The sequence below is a fragment of the Mobula birostris genome, chromosome 23, assembly GCF_030028105.1.
Source record: "Mobula birostris isolate sMobBir1 chromosome 23, sMobBir1.hap1, whole genome shotgun sequence".
NCBI lineage: Eukaryota > Metazoa > Chordata > Chondrichthyes > Myliobatiformes > Myliobatidae > Mobula > Mobula birostris.
Genome location: NC_092392.1, coordinates 13,147,310 through 13,167,619, shown reverse-complemented (window position 1 = coordinate 13,167,619; position 20,310 = coordinate 13,147,310). Strand labels below are relative to the sequence as shown.

The 20,310-nt window shown below is 39.2% G+C and overlaps 1 protein-coding gene across 2 annotated transcripts in view; it reads right to left on the bottom strand.

Moving 5' to 3' along the window:
• The window catches only part of sbf1 (SET binding factor 1), a 197,680-nt gene that overhangs the window by 22,644 nt on the left and 154,726 nt on the right, over positions 1–20,310 (bottom strand). Inside the window, exons 27-32 of one of the 2 annotated variants that reach the window (XM_072241664.1) lie at positions 17,383–17,579; positions 8,975–9,112; positions 5,689–5,763; positions 2,987–3,171; positions 1,167–1,343; positions 855–956 (exon numbers count right to left, since the gene is read on the bottom strand). In XM_072241664.1, the coding sequence (XP_072097765.1) occupies positions 855–956; positions 1,167–1,343; positions 2,987–3,171; positions 5,689–5,763; positions 8,975–9,112; positions 17,383–17,579 (874 nt within the window). The remainder of the gene's footprint in view (positions 1–854; positions 957–1,166; positions 1,344–2,986; positions 3,172–5,688; positions 5,764–8,974; positions 9,113–17,382; positions 17,580–20,310) is intronic. The other variant, XM_072241665.1, reaches the window with a different exon arrangement.

The window sequence follows — 20,310 nt, the reverse complement described above, 5'->3', positions numbered from 1 at the left end:
TTTAATGTTTTCGCCAATACTCTGCACTGCTCATAGTAACTGCAGAAGTAGGCTGTATAAGTAGCCATCCTCACATACCGTAGCTCCTACAGACTGAACCCTCCACCCCTCTTCAGCCACTAAATATATTTCCCTTGTCTTGCAAAATCTGCTCCACATCAACAAATCAGCTGTGGTACAACTAAGGGTGGACCTTAAGTATATAACCACACTGAGTTTAAAAAGGATTGCTGCACCATCTTTGGTCAACTAATTGGCAGCAAAAAAAAAGATCATGATTAATACAAACATTACCTCACAATTAACAGTTTGTGAAATGTTTTCTTTGAGTAAATTTTAGAGCCCAATGGGTAAATGCACATCCCACTGTAGTGTTGTGCCAGATGGACTAAGATTTTTCAGGTCAGATAGAGACACAGAGTCAACTTTGACTCAGCTGGTGTCACTTAAATCATCAGACAAGATGCTGAGCTTCAATCATTCTTTGTTTTCTCCTGCTAGAAAGTCTGCACAGGAGGGAAGTATGGATGCACATGGAGGGTGTATGTAGGCACTGGTGTGCCTACAAACAGAAAAGCCAGGCTCCTATCAGACATGCTTTCATAATCTTTTTAATGTGTTTGCAGGAAATATGGTCACAAAAGCACAGCTCATAAATGTGGACCCTGAACCCTAAATGAAGCGAGCAGCTCCAAGTTATGATGAAAAATTTTTAAAAATCACCATGAAGATGTATTCTTTTCTCTTACAAATGTATATAAAAAAAAAATCACAAACCATGTTGGATTCAAAAGTGAACTGATGGTTTCAAGACTGTGTAAACAAACTTCAGCTTGCTAATTAACAGCAGTTACCTGAGTGGTTACATCCCAGCCATCCTCCAGACTGATGAGCACTGAGGATCCGCTGTCCAATAATTCAACAATCAGCACGGAGACCTGAAGCAACTTGTGCAACTATTAAAGGAAAACAAAACCAAGGGTCAGAGCAGGGGGAACATAGAGTGCTCAGAGAAGAGGAATTAGAGCCGGAGAAAGGGGAAAGGGATCAGAGATGGATGACAGAAAATGCGGCAAGAGCTGGAGAAGACAGAAGAGGAGTTGTCAGATTTGTAGGGGAAAATGATGGGAATGCACATGAAGGAACAAGAAATATAGCTGAAATACCTGAGAGAGCCAGTCTGATTCCTCCAGCAAACGGTAGAAGGTCAGGTCAGGATCAGTGGATGCTGAACTTGGCACACATGCCTTCATCAACTTCTTAAAGCTGTTTTTCACTTGTCGGACATCAAATATTTCAATGGGAACAACTTCCCATTGCTGTAGAGGGTCCTGTTTTGCCCCCTAGAGAAAGAATGGAATATTTGAGTTTCCTGCCCACTGCAAACTCAGTATACAATAGTGTACACAAGTCCACAGTGTGTGTATATGTATGTGTATATAGGATGTATTAGGAAAATTTCCCCCCAGAATGGTATATCAACCATTGGATTCAAAGGATCCATTTTGAGTTCTCTTTGTTTGCAATTATTTGATTTTCAGTCTACACATTGATTGCAAGCTCTGATCAATTTATCTACCAAATCCAATTGCTGCCAGATACCCACCTATGAGAGAGAAACATTAGATTTCCTTCTGGGTCTCCATTTCAAATGAACATTAGGCAATTCTACATCACAGTCCATGCTACAGAAAATTCCCAATTCTGAGTCAACACCAATGAGTGCGAAGATGACAAAGACCAGAGCAAAGACGTGGAGATGCTGTATTGCCCTTTTTGCCCCTTTTCATTATGAATGTAACAAATGCAGTGGGGAACATATGGATGTTATTTACTAGGATTTCCAGAAGGCGTTTGATAAGGTGCTAATAGAAAGCAGAGAGTTGGGATACACGGGCGTTTCTCTGGTTGGCAATCAGTGGTGGGCAGTATGCCGCAGGGGTCAGTGCTGGGCTCACAACTGTTCAAGATATACATTAACAACCTGGAAGAGGGGACTGAGTGTAGTGTATCAAAGTTTGCTGATGACACTAAATTGAGTGGAAAAGCAAATTAAGCAGAGGATACAGAGAGCCTGCAGAGAGGTATAGAAAGGTTAAGTGAGTGGGCAAGGGTCTGGCATATGGAGTACAATGTTGGTAAATGCAAGGTCATCCACTCTGGAAGAAAAATGGAAGATCAGATTATTATTTAAATGGTAAAAGATTGCAGCATGCTGCTGTGCAGAAGGACTTGGGCATGCTTGTGCATGAATTGTAAAAGGTTGGTTTGCAGGTGGAGCAGACTCTCAAGAAGGCAAATGGAATGTTGGCCTTCATTGCTAAAGGGATTGAATTTAAGAGCAGGGAGGTTATGCTGCAATTGTATAGAGTACTGGTGAGGTTGCATCTGGAGTATTACAGGCAGTTCTGGTCTCCTTACTTGAGGAAGGATATACTGGCTTTGGAGGCAGTGTAGAGGAGGTTCACCAGGTTGACTCCAGAGATGAGGGGGTTAGACTATGAGGAAAGATCAAGTTGCCTGGGACTGTACTCACTGGAATTCAGAAGGTTGAGAGGAGATCTTATAGAGACATATAAAATTATGAAAGGGATAGATTAGAGAGAGGCTGGAAAGCTGTTTCCACTGGTAGGCGGGGCTAGAACTAGGGGACATAACCTCAAGATTCAGGGGAGTAAATGTAGGATGGAGATGAGCAGGAAAGGCTTTTCCCAAAGAATGGTGAATCTGTGAAATTCTCTGCCCAATGAAGCAGTGGAGGCTAAATATATTTAAGACAAGGTTGGATAGATTTTTGCATAGTAGAGAAATTAAGGGTTATGGGGAAAAGGCAGGTAGGTGGAGGTGTGTCCATGGCCAAATCAGCCATGATTTTACTGAATGGCGGAGCAGGCTTGACAGGTCAGATGGCCTACTCCTGCTCCTAGTTCCTGTGTTCTTCTGTAATTCAAGTTTTGTCTCAAGTGTTTAAGAGTAGCGTTCTCACTTTTAGCTGAGACTTCTCTCCGATGATGTAAAGGCCTGCTCGCTGCTGCCTGAAGTAGTGCGAATCTGATGGACCTCCATTTGCCTGCGGGGACAGCGTCTCTTTGCCTGCTAATCGGAACCCCACATCTGAACTCAAGGAATAAGCACTTAATCGTCCACTGCCCCGAATACTGCCCCACTTCCCTGGAATAGAAAGGAAAATCAGAAGTTAATATTAAATTGCCATCCCTGCTTTAAACTGGATCTTTGTTATGGCAAGACTACTAGCATTAGTCATCAATTCTCTGTCATCATCTTCAGGCTGTTACATGAGACGGAGTAGGTTATGGCAAGCAAATGGGGATATGGGTGGAGTTATGGAAGGAGATGGATGCTTGAAGGCAAAATGAATGGAAAAGGGCTGATGACACCAGGGAAAGTTGGGAAAAGAAAGAAGGGTAGATCGCTAACCCAAAATGTTAGCTGCTTTCTTTTTCCACAGAGGGTGCTCAATTGGCTTAGTTCTTTTTGCATTTGTTTTTGCTTCAGATTCTAGTATCTGCAGTTTTATTTGCTTTGCAAAGTAATTTGTTTTTTATAGTTTATTGTACACCACATTTTACATGCTGACATAGTGGCAAAGTGAGCAAATTGCAGGCCTATTGAAAATCAAAAGGTATAGACGACAAATGCAGGCAATGATAGCTCAATGGCAAGTATACTTCCAAATTTATCTTAAGGATCATTTGAAGACATTTAGGAAAGGGAAAAGATAATGAATAAACTAATCAGCTTGGCTAGGATGAAACTACTGGGTGGTTGCACCAGTACAGATTATAAGTAGTTGGGGGAAGAGATATTTTTACAGATATGGAAACAAAAACTGCAAGAAAATGGAATAGAGCGCAAGCTTAATGTTCTTATCTCGCTTTTCAAATAGTGGAGAGCAAGTTTAAGAAACCGTAGAGCAGGCAATTTAATGATAGGACTGATAATGGAAGGATTACTCAATTTTTTCAGAAAACATTCAGAGGTTGAAAATATAAGAATAGTCAAGAAAAATTATAAAACCATAAGCAGTTAATGTCTGAGTAGACTCGAATTGCAACAAGACACAATAAACTTGCAAATTGGCATATAGTTGACCACAAACTTCAATTAAGATAGCTGATAAAGATATTTTAGACATAATAGGAAACAAATATCTAAAAAAAAAGTTCAAGAACAGAAGAAATACACAAATTTTGAAAGTAGCAATGTAATTTAATCAGGTCATTAAAGTGCAAGGAATATAATGAGAATATCACATCTAGATAAACAGCATGTATAGAATCTAGGCTGTACTACATCAAGTACTGTAAACAGTCCTGGTACTCATACTATTAAAAAAGGCACTGGACAGGGTATAGAAGAGACTTCGTAAACAATTCTATTGCTCATTTCAGAGTAACGGTCACTAGTAACTCCAACACCTATTGCCCATCCTTTCCTCAAGAAGGTGTTGATGAGCCACTTGATCGAACCTCTATATAATCTTTCTGGTGACTATATTCCAATACTTTTGAGTAAGGAATTCTAAAATTCAGACACAATGAAATAATGGGGAACACTGGATGATATGTTTCTACCTTGTTATGACCTTGCACCTCATTGTCTGTCTGCACTACATTTTCCCTATACCTAACATTTTATTCTGCTTTCTGTTATTACTTTCCCTTGTACTACTCGATACACTGTTGTGAAGAAATGACCTGTATGTATGGCGCGCAGAACAAACTTTCACTATAACTCGGTATATGTGAGAATAATAAAAATAAAATTAAGCAAACCAGGTTACCAACTCAGGATGATAGTGAACAAATATTATAAACCCAATGACATTTCAAGAAATGCAGTGTTATCCGTTAAGGGCTAGTACACCTGGTCGTGATTTTATGCATGTGATGCCCTTGCCTTTTTGATGAGAAACTGCATGTTTGTAGGGCGTACATGCACTAGAACTTGTCAAGTAACTACAATGCGTTTTGTAAATGGTATATAATGCAGTCTCCAATCAATAGTGGCAGAGTACCACAACTATTTTATTCTGGAATGAGTTTTTTCAATTTTAGAGCTACTCTTATCCAGGTAAGTCAAAGTATTCCATTACATGCCTGACTTGTACCCTGTAGGAGGCAGATAGATGGCTTTGGAAAGTTAAGATATCTTGTCTTTATTCTACTTTTGTAGCCGCAGTATTTGTGGCTGGTACATTTAAATTTCTAATTAATGGTGACTCTGCTCCCCACCCCAAGGAATTGATGACAATGCAATGGAAGGTACGGGATTGAGAGATTATGTTTATATAAACAGCAACATGAGTTATAATAGGAAAGATCGACACCATGCAGAGCAAGTTTCATGCAGATGGAAGACTTTTAATATATAATGGATTATATAATACCTGAAATAGTTATTTAATAACTATGATACAAAGATATAACTAATTTCAACATATTCTTCCCTTGCAGCAGCATTATCTGCTGCTGGGCAAAAACTTAAGCCACAACTAATTTAGTCATGAGAGTACAAAAGGATGTTAAAAGTGTTAGAACAGGAGGCAATGTCAGTTTGTAGTACAAGCTGAAACAGGGTTATTTCTTGCGTGTGCTTATTCTTGGTGTTAGCCCTTTCAAACACAAGGGTAGTATAGGTTATTTGCCTTGTGCTCAATTACTATACCTTGAGGGCTTTCTCTCTCCTTCGTTGTGGCCCTTGGATTTGCCAGAGTGATTACTCTGGCTCTGTTTCCTAATACTGAGAAGGCACAGCAGAAAATTAAGTCGGTGAATTTTCTCCAGAATTAAGCACTACATGTCATATGACAGTCACACATTAAAACCAGTGCCATATGCAATTTTAGTCAGCTGTAAAGGTCAGGCGTATGTCTCAATTAATATATAACAATGATTTGGTACTGCACATTGGTTATTCATTATGATCTAGTACAAGACATTCCAATACCCATTACAATCTAGAACAGAGTACACAATCCCAATTCTAGTCTTATAAAGGGCAATGATTCTCACTTCCTACTAGGATGGCGCACAATTGCATACATCATAGTCTTTATAACACTAATACCCATTGGTTTAGTGTAAAGCACACATTCTCAATACTGCTTCCTACAGAGCAGATGCCCACTTGTTATTTGGGGTTATTACAGGGCATAATGATTGATGTATAGAGTACATGTATCCATTGTAGTCTATTACCCATCATTGTGGAATTCATTACAGCTTACTACTGGCATACTGACACATCCTAATACCAATGTAATTATGTTGTACAGAGCAATGATACTCAGTTTGGTCAAAGGTATGGCAATATAAGATCCTTTATAGTCTGACATACTGATGTCCAACACCCTTATACAGGGGACGCCAATATCTATTGCAGGTTACTGCATGCATAATGAAAACTTTAACAGGGCATGATATTACTTATTGCAGTCTAGTGAAGGGCAAGCTGACTTCAGTGTGCTATGTAAAAGATACAGAGCAGCCCCTTTTCCAATTAATTGAATTCTGTTGTCTTATAGTTCAAGTTGGACATTTTTAAACTCAACCACTTTACTCTGAATGGGCTAATTATTTATGACTAAGAAAAACACTCAAATTCAGTTTTCTTTTAAACCACCCTATGTAGCGTATAATCAGACTGTGATTTCTGAACAGTGTCTTGGATTATAGTCAAACACCAATTGCTTTATTTCAATAATGTGGAAGAGCACACATCTTTCAATGCTGGTTGTCTGGCCTACCTGGTGAAGATGCGATCCTTGAGCAAGCAATGCTACCAGCATGTTATGGAAAGGAACAATGTAGGCACTTAGCACAATGATCAATCACTAAAATGTGCTGCCTTATCCATCTTCAGTAGCAAACATTCTGACATGTACACATGTACAAATACACAAACAGTTGGAGAGTTACCTCAAAACAACCTCCAAAGTTTAATTGTAACGCATATAATGAAAACCACTGGTACGGAGGCTGCTTGTGTATGCAGTCTATAAAATACACTGTAACCATTGCCACTGAGGATGTCAAGAGATTCAGGCATCATCAGCAGGCACCTATCCAAGCTGAATACAAATTACATTGTTCCTTTACCAGTGCTGGATTGAAATTCCAGAAGTCCTCTCCCAACATTATTTATGCTGCAGATTTATAAAACTCTGGTTAGACTGCATCTGGAGTACTGCATTCTGTTCTGGTCACCCATGATAGCAAGGATGTGGAGACTTTGGAGAGGGTGCAGAAGAGGTTTATCACGAAGCTACCTGGATTAGAAAGCATGTCCTATGAGGAGAAGTTGGACAAAATAGGACCTTCTTTTGCGCTATGTTTAAGAGAAAGGCATTTGAGAGGCTCTTAAATAGGCACATACATATGCAGCGAGTAGAGGGGTATGTACACATACAAGCAGAAGGAGTAACTAGGTAAATTACTTTGGCACACATCCTAACTGAAAGGCCTGCTCCTGCACTGTTTTATGTTCTACATTACTGTAGGAATATTTTCACCAGAAGGACTACATCCTTTTCAAGGGCAATCAGGATAGGCTGATTCAACATTTGTGCTTTGACTCCAAAAAAAGGTTAAAGATCGCAAATTCAATAATTTACATTGACACTGGAACTTTACATGGGGGGGGGGGATGGTTGGTGGAATTAGAATTCACTTGGCACAACTTTTTTTTATATATATTAGTTGGATATAATGATGAGCACAGAGTTGTCCCTTTACATTATATATTTGACTATATTCCACTATTTTCAATTATTAAAAACTCTTCACGAGTCTGTTTCCTCAACACCTCCATTCACTCCCAATGATTCTGCAGTTCTCCCTCAGTCTTAGACTTTTGTTGTGCTGGCTTTATCTAGGTTAGAAAAGTTAGGACCTCTGCTGACTAAAACATCAGTGCTGACAGTTCAGTCCAGCTGCATCTCGCTCTCATTAATTCTGCTGGAGGGAAACTTCATTTGAAGGATTGGACTATTAATGATTAAAAACCAAGTTAATTATGTGCACGCCCCAGGGATTCAGAGTGATTCTCACCTCCGCGACTGAAAGAACTTGACACATCTTCCTTTCCACCCATCACCTGTTTCATCAGCACACCAATCTTTGGCTGCCTCTGTTTATCAGATGAGTCTACAGAACATAACAAGAGACAGGTCAAGAAAAGATTCCCCAGAACAGAACAGGGAACAAATCCACGAAAGGAATCCAGATTCACCGTGACACAGGTCGAGTAAAGATCTCCCAGAATGTAACAGGACACAAGTTAGGCTAGAGCTGCCATCAGTAGGGATAGAGAAGGATAAGGTACAAAAGCATTCAGAGATTGAGTCGGAGGTTGACAGAGCAGAATAAATCTATCTTGCCAAGTGTCTTCATGCCAAAGAGCACTGAGAGAAATAAGCAGCATTTCCCACCATCTTGCCTGGAAGGTATCCAATAATCCAACTGTTGTCTAATTTAAGAGGTTCATTCAACTTTAATGCTGTAGTCTTACTTTTGCATTTTGTGCTGCTTTTATATTCAAGTTTTAAGATAGAAATATGCCTGTTTAAAGTGGTGAGGTGACTATTTTTGGGTATTTAAAATTAAAGGTGTGGTTCAAGTACTAGTTGAGAAATCCTTTATCTTACATACTATTGAAGCACAACTACATCAATCACAAGCTTGAGCAATGTTAGATACCATCATGAAGGATGACCAGAATTGCACCCATCCTTAGACTAGCCTCAACTATTGGCTTGCAGATTTAGTATAACTCTCAGTTCAATGCCCTCCAGATGCAGCCAATCAATATTTTACTCCACTGATAACTTAGACCATAAGACGCAAGAGAAGAATTAGGCCACTCAGCTCATGAAGTCTGTTCCGCCATCAATCGTGGCAGATTTGTTTTCTCTCTCAACCCCATTTCTCGCAAAAGGGAAGATCTCACAAACCTGAACTGCTCATGTGAGCAGAAGTGAAGCCGCTGAGTGTGTTGCGCCCGCCTGTGTCTGCATAGTGAGGCATGGAATTAATCACTGCCTGGAGATACTTTTCTTGCTCTAAACTGGTGGAATCTGTCTGAGAAGGACCTGAAATAGAGAAATACATTTGGGAAAGCAAAGTAGGTAGCTTACATACAATAGACTCAAATTAGCATGATAACAACATAATATGATAAAAATCACAATAAGAAACAAAGTCAAGGTAAAAATTCTCTTGATGCCTGGGATCTTGGTGACACGAGGGCTTGGTAAAACACGGAGTCAAAAGAAATCAGTGAACAGGGAAAACACGTGCACAACAGAAAGTATTGCTTTTTATTGGATTGTTGGCATGACCGGAAATTATTCCCAATCCCTAATGCTTTAAAGTTGATGGCAGTGTGCCATCCACCTGGAGAGGTTTTATGAGAATGCTGTGCTAATGACAGTACATTTCATCATTTTGGTCCCAGGCAATCACCATAGAACATCTTCCCTGCAGCACTAATTCATTGTCCTTCTACAAGGAAGTAGCCCAATCCGAATTATACCTAGAGTCAAAGTTTTCCATGAAGGTGATTCAGGGTTGAAGTGATCGAGGTATATAAAGTTAAAATTGGAAGAGATAGGGTAAATAGTTAATCATCTTTCCATGGTAGAGATATCAAAAAGGGGGACTTCCGGGTCATCAAGGGAATGGCGGCTTAAGGAAAAGGTCTCTTGACAAAAAAGAAGGTAAACTGCCCCATAATCGAATTTAGACAAATACTTAATATTGCATAACTATATTAATAAAAGGGGCAAGGATGATGTCTAAGAACAAGATTAAAAAGTCCGCTCCGAAGGATGATAAACATAAAGAGACGCAGCAAGGCGACGGGCCTAGCTCCCCCACGGCAAGCCAGGACGGAGATAATGAGGGGGAATCGGTGACTCTGTCCTTGATTCTCGGAGAGATTCGCGAGTTCCGACAAGATAACAGCAAACAGCTGGAAAATATTAAAGGAGAAATAGTAAAAACTAACTTGCGGATAGATGAAGCCGAAGCGAGGATTGTTGGAATTGAAGAGAAGCTACAAAACGCAGAGGAGGTGATAGCAGAAATGCTGAAGCTGCAAGACCAGCTCCAGTGGAAACTAATAGATCAAGAAGGCCGCTCGAGAAGGGATAATGTGAGGATTTACGGAGTTCCCGAAGGAACTGAAGGTAAACCCGGGTTGATGATTCCCTTCGTGGAGAAGCTACTTAGAGAGAACCTTGATATACCGGCCGCAAAAGACCTACAGATAGAAAGAGCTCACTGCGCGTTGGAACCACAGCCTCCAGCAGGCGCCCAGCCCAGATCGATTCTGGTCAGATTTCTCAGTTACAGAACGAAGGAAGAGGTGCTTAAAAGGGCATGGCAAAAGAAAGGTTTCATGTGGAACAACTGTAAAATCAGTTTAGACCACGACTACGCACCAGGGATTCTTGCCAGACGGAAGGAATATACGGAAACACGGAGAGTCCTGAAGGAAAACAACATCAGATTCCAGACCCTGTATCCAGCTCGGCTGAGAGTCTTTTACGACGAAGGGACAAAAACTTACGCTACGGTGGAGGAGGCAACATTGGACCTGGCGGACCGGGGACTACCTATTAAAGTTATCACCCAACTGGAGTCGCTACTGGAGAGGATTCGGCAGAAGTCGTGGCAGTTAGTGGGGCAAGGACACTCCACTCGAACCAGAGTGTCAAACTACAAGGAAAAGCTGCAAATATTCAGACGCGAATGTACAGAGAACACAGATTAATTAAGAGAAATGACTGAAAAGAGTAAATCGGACTTAAAGGTAAAATGAAAACTGGTAACTGAAAATAAACTAGACGGAATAACTTGAATGATAGCAATATGGTCGAGACATAAATAGGAGAAAATTCTCTATGATTATTCAAACTGCTGAGGGCCCTCTAACACAGGGTGAAGATAGAGGTTATCCTTCTGAACTGAGGCGGGTCGGTGCTCAGGCCTCACTGTGGGAAGTCAGGAAAAATTTTCAAATGTTGCACGTTCAAAAATGTCTAGGGTGTGGTTATATGTCTTGGTTTACTGTTGAGAAGGGATTGCTTACCGTTTGGTTAGAAAAGGAGAGTGTTTTTTTTTCTACTAGAGAAAAATGCAAACTGAATTGGTAAAAATAATTTCCTATAATGTTAATGGGGTTTTGAATCCAATTAAAAGAAATAAGATGATGTCTAAATTGAAAAAAGAGAGGGCACAAATAGCTTTCCTCCAGGAAACACATATGAGCCAATCTGAACATGGAAAATTAAAAAGAATGGGCTTTAAGCATGTATTTTATTCATCATATAAATTGAGTCACAAAAGAGCGGTAGCTACTTTAATATCAAGTACTCTTAATTATGAACATATTTCAGAGACTAGAGACAAAGAAGAACAGTTCATAAAAATCACAGGAAGAATAGAAGGTACAGAAATAACATTGTTGAATGTTTATGCTCCTCCAGGTTGTGAATGGTCATTTTATAGACACATTTTTGACCTAATGGTCAGTTCTCAAGGGATAGTAATTTGTGGAGGGGATTTTAATATGAGATTAAATCCTATATTAGATTCTTCAAGAATAGTTACTCAGAATAAACCTCTGACTCGGAAAGTGAATTCATTGATGGAGGAGTTGGGAATTATAGATGTCTGGAGGGAATTACACCCTACTAGTAAAGATTATACATATTACTCTTTCCCTCATTCAGCCTATTCAAGGATAGACTATTTCTTTATCTTTAATACAGATAGACTCAGGATAAAAAACTGTAATATTGCAACAATTGATCTGTCGGATCATAGCCCAGTCCCTATGTCTCTAATCCTGGAAAGGAAAATGAGGAAAACACTATGGAGGCTAAACTCACATATACTCAATAACCCAAAAGTAATGGAGAGATTAAGGGGAGAAATCAAAGAATATCTAGACCTTAATAACACGGGAGAAACATCACCAGTGATCTTATGGGATACATTGAAAGCTGTACTGAGAGGGAAAATTATTTCCATTACCACTCACATGAAAAAAATCAATGCACAAAAATTAGCAGACCTTCAAGGAAAATTAAAACAACTTCAAGTTGTAGATAGCAACAAAAGTAATTCAAATCGAAAACAGGAAATTAGGAAATTGCAAAGTGAAATTGACGATATTTATACGTTGGAAACTCAAAGAAATTTTCTTTACCTGAGACAAAAGAATTATGAAGTAGGAGGTAAATCAGCTAGATTATTAGCATATAAATTACGAAAACAATAAGCAGACAATACAATTCATAAAATAAAGAATCCAAAGACAAAGCTTGTGGAGAGTACAATAGGGAAAATTCAAGGGAGTTTTGAAACATATTATTGAGAGCTGTACTCCCAACCCCGGGCCCCCAATGAGCCCTATATAGACAGTGTGTTGAATTTTTTAGATCTACCTAAACTTATAGATTTACAAAATGAAAGTTTATTAGAACCAGTAACTGTCAAAGAACTGAACGTGGCCATCTCTAGGTTAAAGGCTGGAAAGTCCCCGGGTTCTGATGGGTTTACCTCAGAGTGGTACAAGTCCCTGAAGACACAGTTAGCCCCATTACTACTTAACACCTTTAATTGGATCTTGCAGAGAGGAGAAACTCCACCTTCCTGGAGAGAAGCGATTATTTCAGTTATTCCTAAAGAGGGTAAAGATAAACTAGAATGTGGCAATTATCGGCCAATTAGTGTTCTTAATTTAGATTACAAACTATTTACATCTATATTAGCGCGCAGATTGGAAAAGCTTTTACCTGGCCTAATCCACTTAGACCAGACTGGATTTATTCAACAAAGGCAAACACAGGACAACATAAGGAGAACTCTGCACATATCAGAACAGGTTAATAAGAACGAGACAGAGACAATGGTAGTAGGATTGGACGCTGAGAAAGCTTTTGATTCGGTTAGTTGGGCATTCCTATACAGAGTGTTAGGAAGATTCGGCTTTCAAGAAAAGTTTATTAAAGTAATTCAGACTCTATATGACAGCCCTACAGCTCGAATTAAGATAAATGGGGACCTCCCTGACTCCTTCATCTTAGAGAGAGGCACTAGACAGGGATGCCCAATTTCTCCTCTCCTTTTTGCGCTATATATTGAACCGCTTGCCCAACTAATAAGACAGAGCAAAATCGTAAAAGGTATCAAGGTGGCAGGAATTGAACAGAAAGTGGCGTTATTCGCAGATGATGTTTTGGTCTATCTGAATGAACCAGAAAAATCATTTATAGGATTGTTTACACTGTTGGATGACTTTGGGAAAATATCAGGTTATAAAATAAATGTAAAGAAAACGCAAGTTATGTCCCTAAATTATACACCATCCAAAAAATTGCAGGATACATACGATCTTAAGTGGGAAGCTAAATCATTAAAATATTTAGGAATAACCCTGCCGAAGGATCTTTCAACACTGTCACAGGTAAATTATGGGCCATTAATCTCAGAGATAAAAGCAGATATGCATAGATGGAATCTTATCCCCTTTTTAAGTTTAAATTCAAGGATAAATACTATAAAAATGAATATTCTTCCTCGGTTATTGTATCTTTTCCATACTTTACCGGTGGAGGTGGATGATAATCAATTCAGGGAATGGGACAAACGGATTTCCCGCTTCATTTGGCAAGGAAAGAAACCTAGAATTCGATATAACACCTTACAGTTAGGGAAGGAAGGAGGAGGTATGGTTCTTCCTTGCCTGAGAAATTATTTTTAGGCCTCACAGATAACCCCTCTGTTATATTGGTGTAATAGGGAATATAAGGCTAGATGGAAGGAAATAGAATTTGGATTAGTTGACAGTTTTCCTCTTCAGGCCTCAATAGCTGACAAAGGATTGATGGCCCAGTTGGAAAAATTTAAAAACGCTTGGATAAATCTTACATTAAAAGTATGGCAGAAGGTGGTTAATTCATGTGGAATTAATAACATGTTAAAACTCTTTAGATGGTGTGCATATGATACCGAATTTATTCCCAACAGAGGAGATAAAAGATTTGAGCTATGGATAAAGAAAGGTCTCACAACCTACCTCTCATTTATAGATAAAAGAGTATTACAAAGTTTCCAAATCCTGCAGGACAAACATGGCCTAGAACATAATGACTTTTTTAGGTACCTTCAAGTACGAAACTATGTTAACCAGAGTTGTAGATATACAGACCTATCAACAGCAGAATTAGAATTTTTCAAGATTCTGAATTCGGCTTGCAGTCCAATACCTAGTAAATCAGTTTCTCGATTATATAATGCACTCTCCCATGCTAAAAATGTAAATGCACTGTATATTAAAGAGAAGTGGGAGAAAGAAGCGGGGTTGGTACTTTCAGAGGAGGCTTGGGAGAAAATCTGCAGCTTTCAATGGTCCTCGACTAATTCTTTGACTTGGAGAGAACATTGTTGGAAAAACATTATAAGATACTTCAGGACCCCATATCAGGAAAAATATAAAGATACAAATGTGATGTGTTGGAGAAGGTGTGGCTCCAAGGAGGCAAATCATTTTCATATTTTTTGGGATCGCCCTAAATTAAGTCTATTTTGGGAAGGTATTCATAGAACATTAGTTAAGGTACTTAGGTCCCAGATATCTCTGAACTTTGAGACGCTCTATTTGGGGCATGTATTGTTTCTTGAACAGAAGGAAGATATAAAGTTACTGCAGGCCCTCTTAGCGGCAAGTAAGAAATCAATCACTAGAAAATGGCTAAATCCAATACCACCTACATTAGAAGATTGGTACGAAATTATCTTGGAAATATTTAAAATGGAAAAGTTGACTTACTCCCTGAGAATTCAAAAAGAAAAGTTTTATCAAATCTGGAATAAATGGATTGAATATATAACCCCAATGCGAGCAGACTTTAGATGACTCTCCTAATGATTTATACTGCTCTTCTCATCAACACAGTAATATTGCTAACGTAAGCACCCCTAGTCTAAATGTTTGTTTTTTTTTGTTTTCTTTTGGAAAATAGAGAATTAACACAAGTAAAGGGAAAGATTTGGGAAAGGGATAAAAAAAATGAAAAAAATTAAGTAAATAAGTACATAGGGATTGGATAATTACGTCTGCGGGCAGGAGCAAGCATGAACAAATTAGGATATAAACACCTACAATGGTTGATACATAGGCTTATATACAACATTTTGGACCAGTGGAAATGGTCCAGAAGGGTTATATGGAAACTATTATTACCATTTTTCTTAACAACTAATTCCATTACTTAGCCTAATAGGTTAGATTTACCACAGTACATAATTATCTACTTAAATGTTTATTTTCCTTTTATATCATCTCAATGTGTACTTAAGAATGTATAAATAATTGTAGTTTTATACATATAAAAAAAATGGAAAAGGTTATATGTGTGAAAAAAGTACATGATATTTGTGAATTCCTTATCCAAATAAAAATAAAATTAAAAAAAAAGAGATATCAAAAAGAAGAGGAAATAGATTTAAGATGAGAGGAAGGAGTTTTAATGCAGATTTAAGGGGAAGCTGGGTAAGTTTTTATCTCCTCGCCCCCCACACAGGGTGTGGTTGATATTTGGAGTTGCAGCTAGAACCAGGTAACACTCATTGAAAACTGGGCCCACTCTCTCGACCCCACCCACACTTACTCTGCAGTGACAACTTAATTTCCAAGCCAATAGTATTTGGCAAGACCCTGTAAAGCCAGCGCCATCCCACTGAAAAAATAAGCCCTGTTCTGAGAAATGTTAGGACTGCTAGAGAACTCTCACCCTACCCTACACTTACTATCTGTTAAAGCTCTCAAAAGAACCCAAAATGTCCTCCAAGGTTCAACCTTTAACTTAAAAGATGCTATAAACCCCTGCCTATATAGAGGTGGAGATGTTCAAGAACTTCAAGTTCCTAAGTGTATCACTAATGATTTTTCCCTCTTCAGCTACATGAAGACCTCCATTTCTTCAGAAGGCCAAAGAAATTTGGTGTGTTCCTGATGACGTTCACCAATTTTCACAGATTCACCATAGAAATCATCTTATCCAGAGGCATCACAGCTTGGTATGGTAACTGGTCCACCCAAGTTTGCAAGAAATTGCACAGAATTCTGAACACAGACTAGTCCATCACACAAAACGAGTCTCCCCTCCATTGACTCAGTCTACACTTACTGCTGCTTCGGGAAAGCAGCCAAAATAATCAGATTCCTCCCATTTCAGTTATTCTTTTATCCTCCCTCCTGTCCAGAAGATACAAAAGCTTGAGACCATGTACCTTCAGACTCAGGGATAATTTCTATCTTTCTCTATATGATTCTTGAATTGATCTATTATACACTAAAGATGAATTTGATCTCTCAATCTACTTCATCATGGCCTTTATATTTGCTCATCTGCACTGCATTTGTTTGAAACTGTAATGTTATGTTGTGCATTCTGATGTTTCTGTTCCTTTTATACAACCTCAATGTGCTTATCTATGGAATGATCTATCTGGACGGCATGCAAATAAAAGCATTTCATTGTAACTCAGTGCATGTGACAACCAACCAACTACCTGCAACTATAGCCCTTCTTAGAGCTATTTCTGTTCATCAAAATGAAATCACTGAACCCCACAATGTTTTAGTAGGTAGATTTCTTGGTGTTATTGCTGAGAAGTGCAGGAAATTGTCACTCCTGAGCTAGATTCCATAAGGAGTCCAAAGCTGGAACTTGACAGAATAACTACAGCAAGGATATCACAACTTAACACTTTAGTGACTGAATGGGCAAATTTCCAAAGTGGTTTGGATTGTTTATCTGATACTCCCATGCATAAAATTAAGCACCACTGATGGAAAACAGAAGATTGTTCATCAGTACCCTCTGTGGCCAAAAGCTCCACCAACTCAACCAGCTGAAATCTGCCCAGAACATTTGCAGCTCCACTGCCTGCATTTACATCCACAATCTACTCCTGGCTTTTTAGTTAACTCTTTCTCACCATTTAGCGCTCACTGTCTGAACTGTTTTGCACATATTCTCAACTTTGCAATAACTGTTTTGTTAATAGTTGCTGTTTGCAATCTGTAATTGCCACAGACTACTTCTTTAATGGGTCATTGTGGGTCACACCAATAATTTCAATAGCTCTATGGTTAAGTGCCTGTAGCACACACAGTCCTACCCTTATGTAACTGTATATCGTAACTCCAGCTTCCACCAACTATAATACATTTCTGAGCTAGTAACCCACATTCCCATTTGTATTATTTGTACTCCCACTTCACCTGTGCTCCCACTTACAGGAGTGGTATATTTCTGCCTCACTTTGACATTGTCATTAATACCTGCAGATGGTGCATTCTGGGATTTAAAGAACCCAACGACACTCTTCCCGTGCAGTCCCGCTGATCGCAGGAGCACTGCCTTTGTGCGTGAGTTCCTCCAACACACAACGGGGAAACGGTTCTGTCTGTAACACCGTGATATGCGTTGCATCGTGCTGTCTTGTATCATCTGTGGGATAATGAGGAGGCTAGGGTAACTGAAAGGGAAAAATAGTGGGTTATCCAAAATTCTACACTTCCAACTTCTAAATACAGTAAACTTTCAATCATGGTAATACCATTAAAGGTCTCCTCTTTCAGATCCTGCATCTTTACACCTTAACTCAAGCCAGAGAATGGACATTTAATACTCTTTAAAAAAAAAATACAAGCCTTTCACATCTCTTTCAGAACCTTACATAATTTTGAAGTGCAATTTTCTTCAACATTGCAACACTCCTTCAATTTTAAAATATAGGAAATAGAATAAACAATTTGTACATTGCATGGTCTTACAAGTACTAATGTTTTTTTTAAACCTTTTAATGAAGGGATAAACATTGGATTTTTGATGCCCTGGTCTATTCAGTGGGTAGTAAACCCCAGGGGAAATGAGGAATTACTGTGTTCTGTGTTTCACAGAGACATGGTTCACTCCGGACAAGCCAGATATATTGGTAAGACTTGAGGGCTTCTCGATACACCAGATAGACCAGACTGGTGATTTGAAGGCAAAAGGTAGGGGCCTGCTTCAAAGTTCCCTCTAATTTGTAATGACAAATGTGTGCAAAAATCTTGTGCCGTACAATTTTTTGCCCAATGACAACAACATGTGCGCACTGAATTTTATGGAAGTATTCATTTTAACAGCTGGCGAAATACTGTCAATAAGAACTTTGACCTCCTCTGGGTTTGATCGGTTTTGCTCTCGTTCATCTGTACTCTCACAAAACATATGTAGCAGGTCTGTTACAGGTAATGAAGGATTTCCTCACTGGAGCTTTTGCACACCATCCATATGTGATTTACTTGCTAAATGAAGTTCTAGAAAGTCAAGTTTCCACATATCACTCCACTTCTTCCCACTTGTAAATTTTCCAGCAACTTTGGCAGTGGAATTTGACATAATGAATGAAAAATTTCTTCAACAAAAACACTATAAATATGCCAGTTCTAAAATCTGCGACAAATCATCGCAAACTCCACATTGTCAACAGCGTCTACACCAGAAAATGGAAAAAGAAATGTGATTATGCATGATTGCGAAATATATTTAACATGCCAACAAGGCAGAGGGTGACTACTTTTTGTGCGCCATTTAAATTGCTTTGTGTGCTACTAGTAAAAAATGTGACTGCACAAACACACGCACATCTTAGAGGGAACATTGGCCTATTTCATGATAAACTTTTTGTGGTGCTTGGACACAGCGGTCTTGACACACTCGTTTCCCCGACCTGGAACTTCTCATGATTAAGTGCCGACCATTCAAATTACCAAGAGAGTTCTCTTTTGTGATCCTAACCACAGCTTACATACTACCAAAGGTAGGTGTTAAAAAAGCTCGATCCATTGAATGCCATAATTATCTAACGAGCAACAACCTACCCTGATGCCTTTCAAATTATAGTCGGGGACTTGAATCAGGCTTGTTTGAAGAGATCTCTGCCCAATTATCATCACCATTTCACCTGCAGTATGAGGAGTCGCAATACACTCTACCACTGTTACACTATGATTAGGAATGCTTACTGTTCCATGCCTAGATTACATTTCTGGAAATCTGATCACTTAGCTGTCCTCCTCCTACCTGCATACAGGCAGAGGCTAAACAGCAAAGCTCCAGAAACAAGGACACAAAGAGGTGGTCGTGGAAGGTCATGGGATTACTTTGAGTTGACAGACTGGGCTGTGTTTGAGAATTCATGATCTGAATGAATACACCACTGTTGTCATGGACTTTAAACAGTTGTAAATTGAGTGCATGCCCACAAAATCATTCAGTTTTCCCTAAGTAGTAGCCCTGGATGAACCATGAGATCCGCAATCTGCTGAGGGCCAGATCAGTGGCATTCAGATCTGGCAACCAAGTTAAATATAAGAGTTCCAGATAAAATCTACAGAAGCCACCTCACGTGCTAAGTGACAATTGTGGTCTTGATTTGACTCAATGAAGAATGTTCGACAGTTATGGCAGCACTTGAATGTAAACACCACCTAAAAAGTGAAACCAAGTGACATAGGTGACAACAAGGCTTCCTCCCAGTTGAGCTCAATGCCTTTGATGCTCACTTTAACCATCAAAACATGGAGGCACCTTCATGAATTCCCATAGCCCCCAATGACCTTGTAACTTCAGTCTCTGAGGGCAACGTAAAAGCGTCCTTCAGGTGGGGGTGAGGGGTAAATCCTTGAAAAGCACCAGCCCAGATGTGGTTCCTAACTGAGTACTAATTACCTGTGCTGATCAACTAGCTGAAGTGTTTACCAATATCTTTAACCTCTCGCTTTGACAGTCTGAGGTATTCACCTGCTTCAAGCAGGCTTCAATTATACCAGTGCCCAAGAAGAATATGGCAACCTATTTCAATGACTATTATCCAGTAGTACTTACATCCACAGTGATTAAGTGTCTTGAGAGGTTAGTGATGAAACATATCAACTTCTGCCTGAGAAGTGACTTGGATCCACTCCAATTTGCCTATAGCCACAACAGGTCAACAGTAGATGCCATTTCATTGGCTCTTCACTCAATCCTGCAACATCTGTATGCATACATCAGGATGCTCTTCATTGACTACAGCTTGGCATTCAATATCATCTCTTCAAAACTAATCAATAAGCTTCAAGTCCGAGGCCTCAATACCTCCTTGTACAACTGAATCCTCGATTTCTCACTGCAGATCCCAGTCAGTTCAGATTGGCAACATTTCTTCCACCATCACCCTC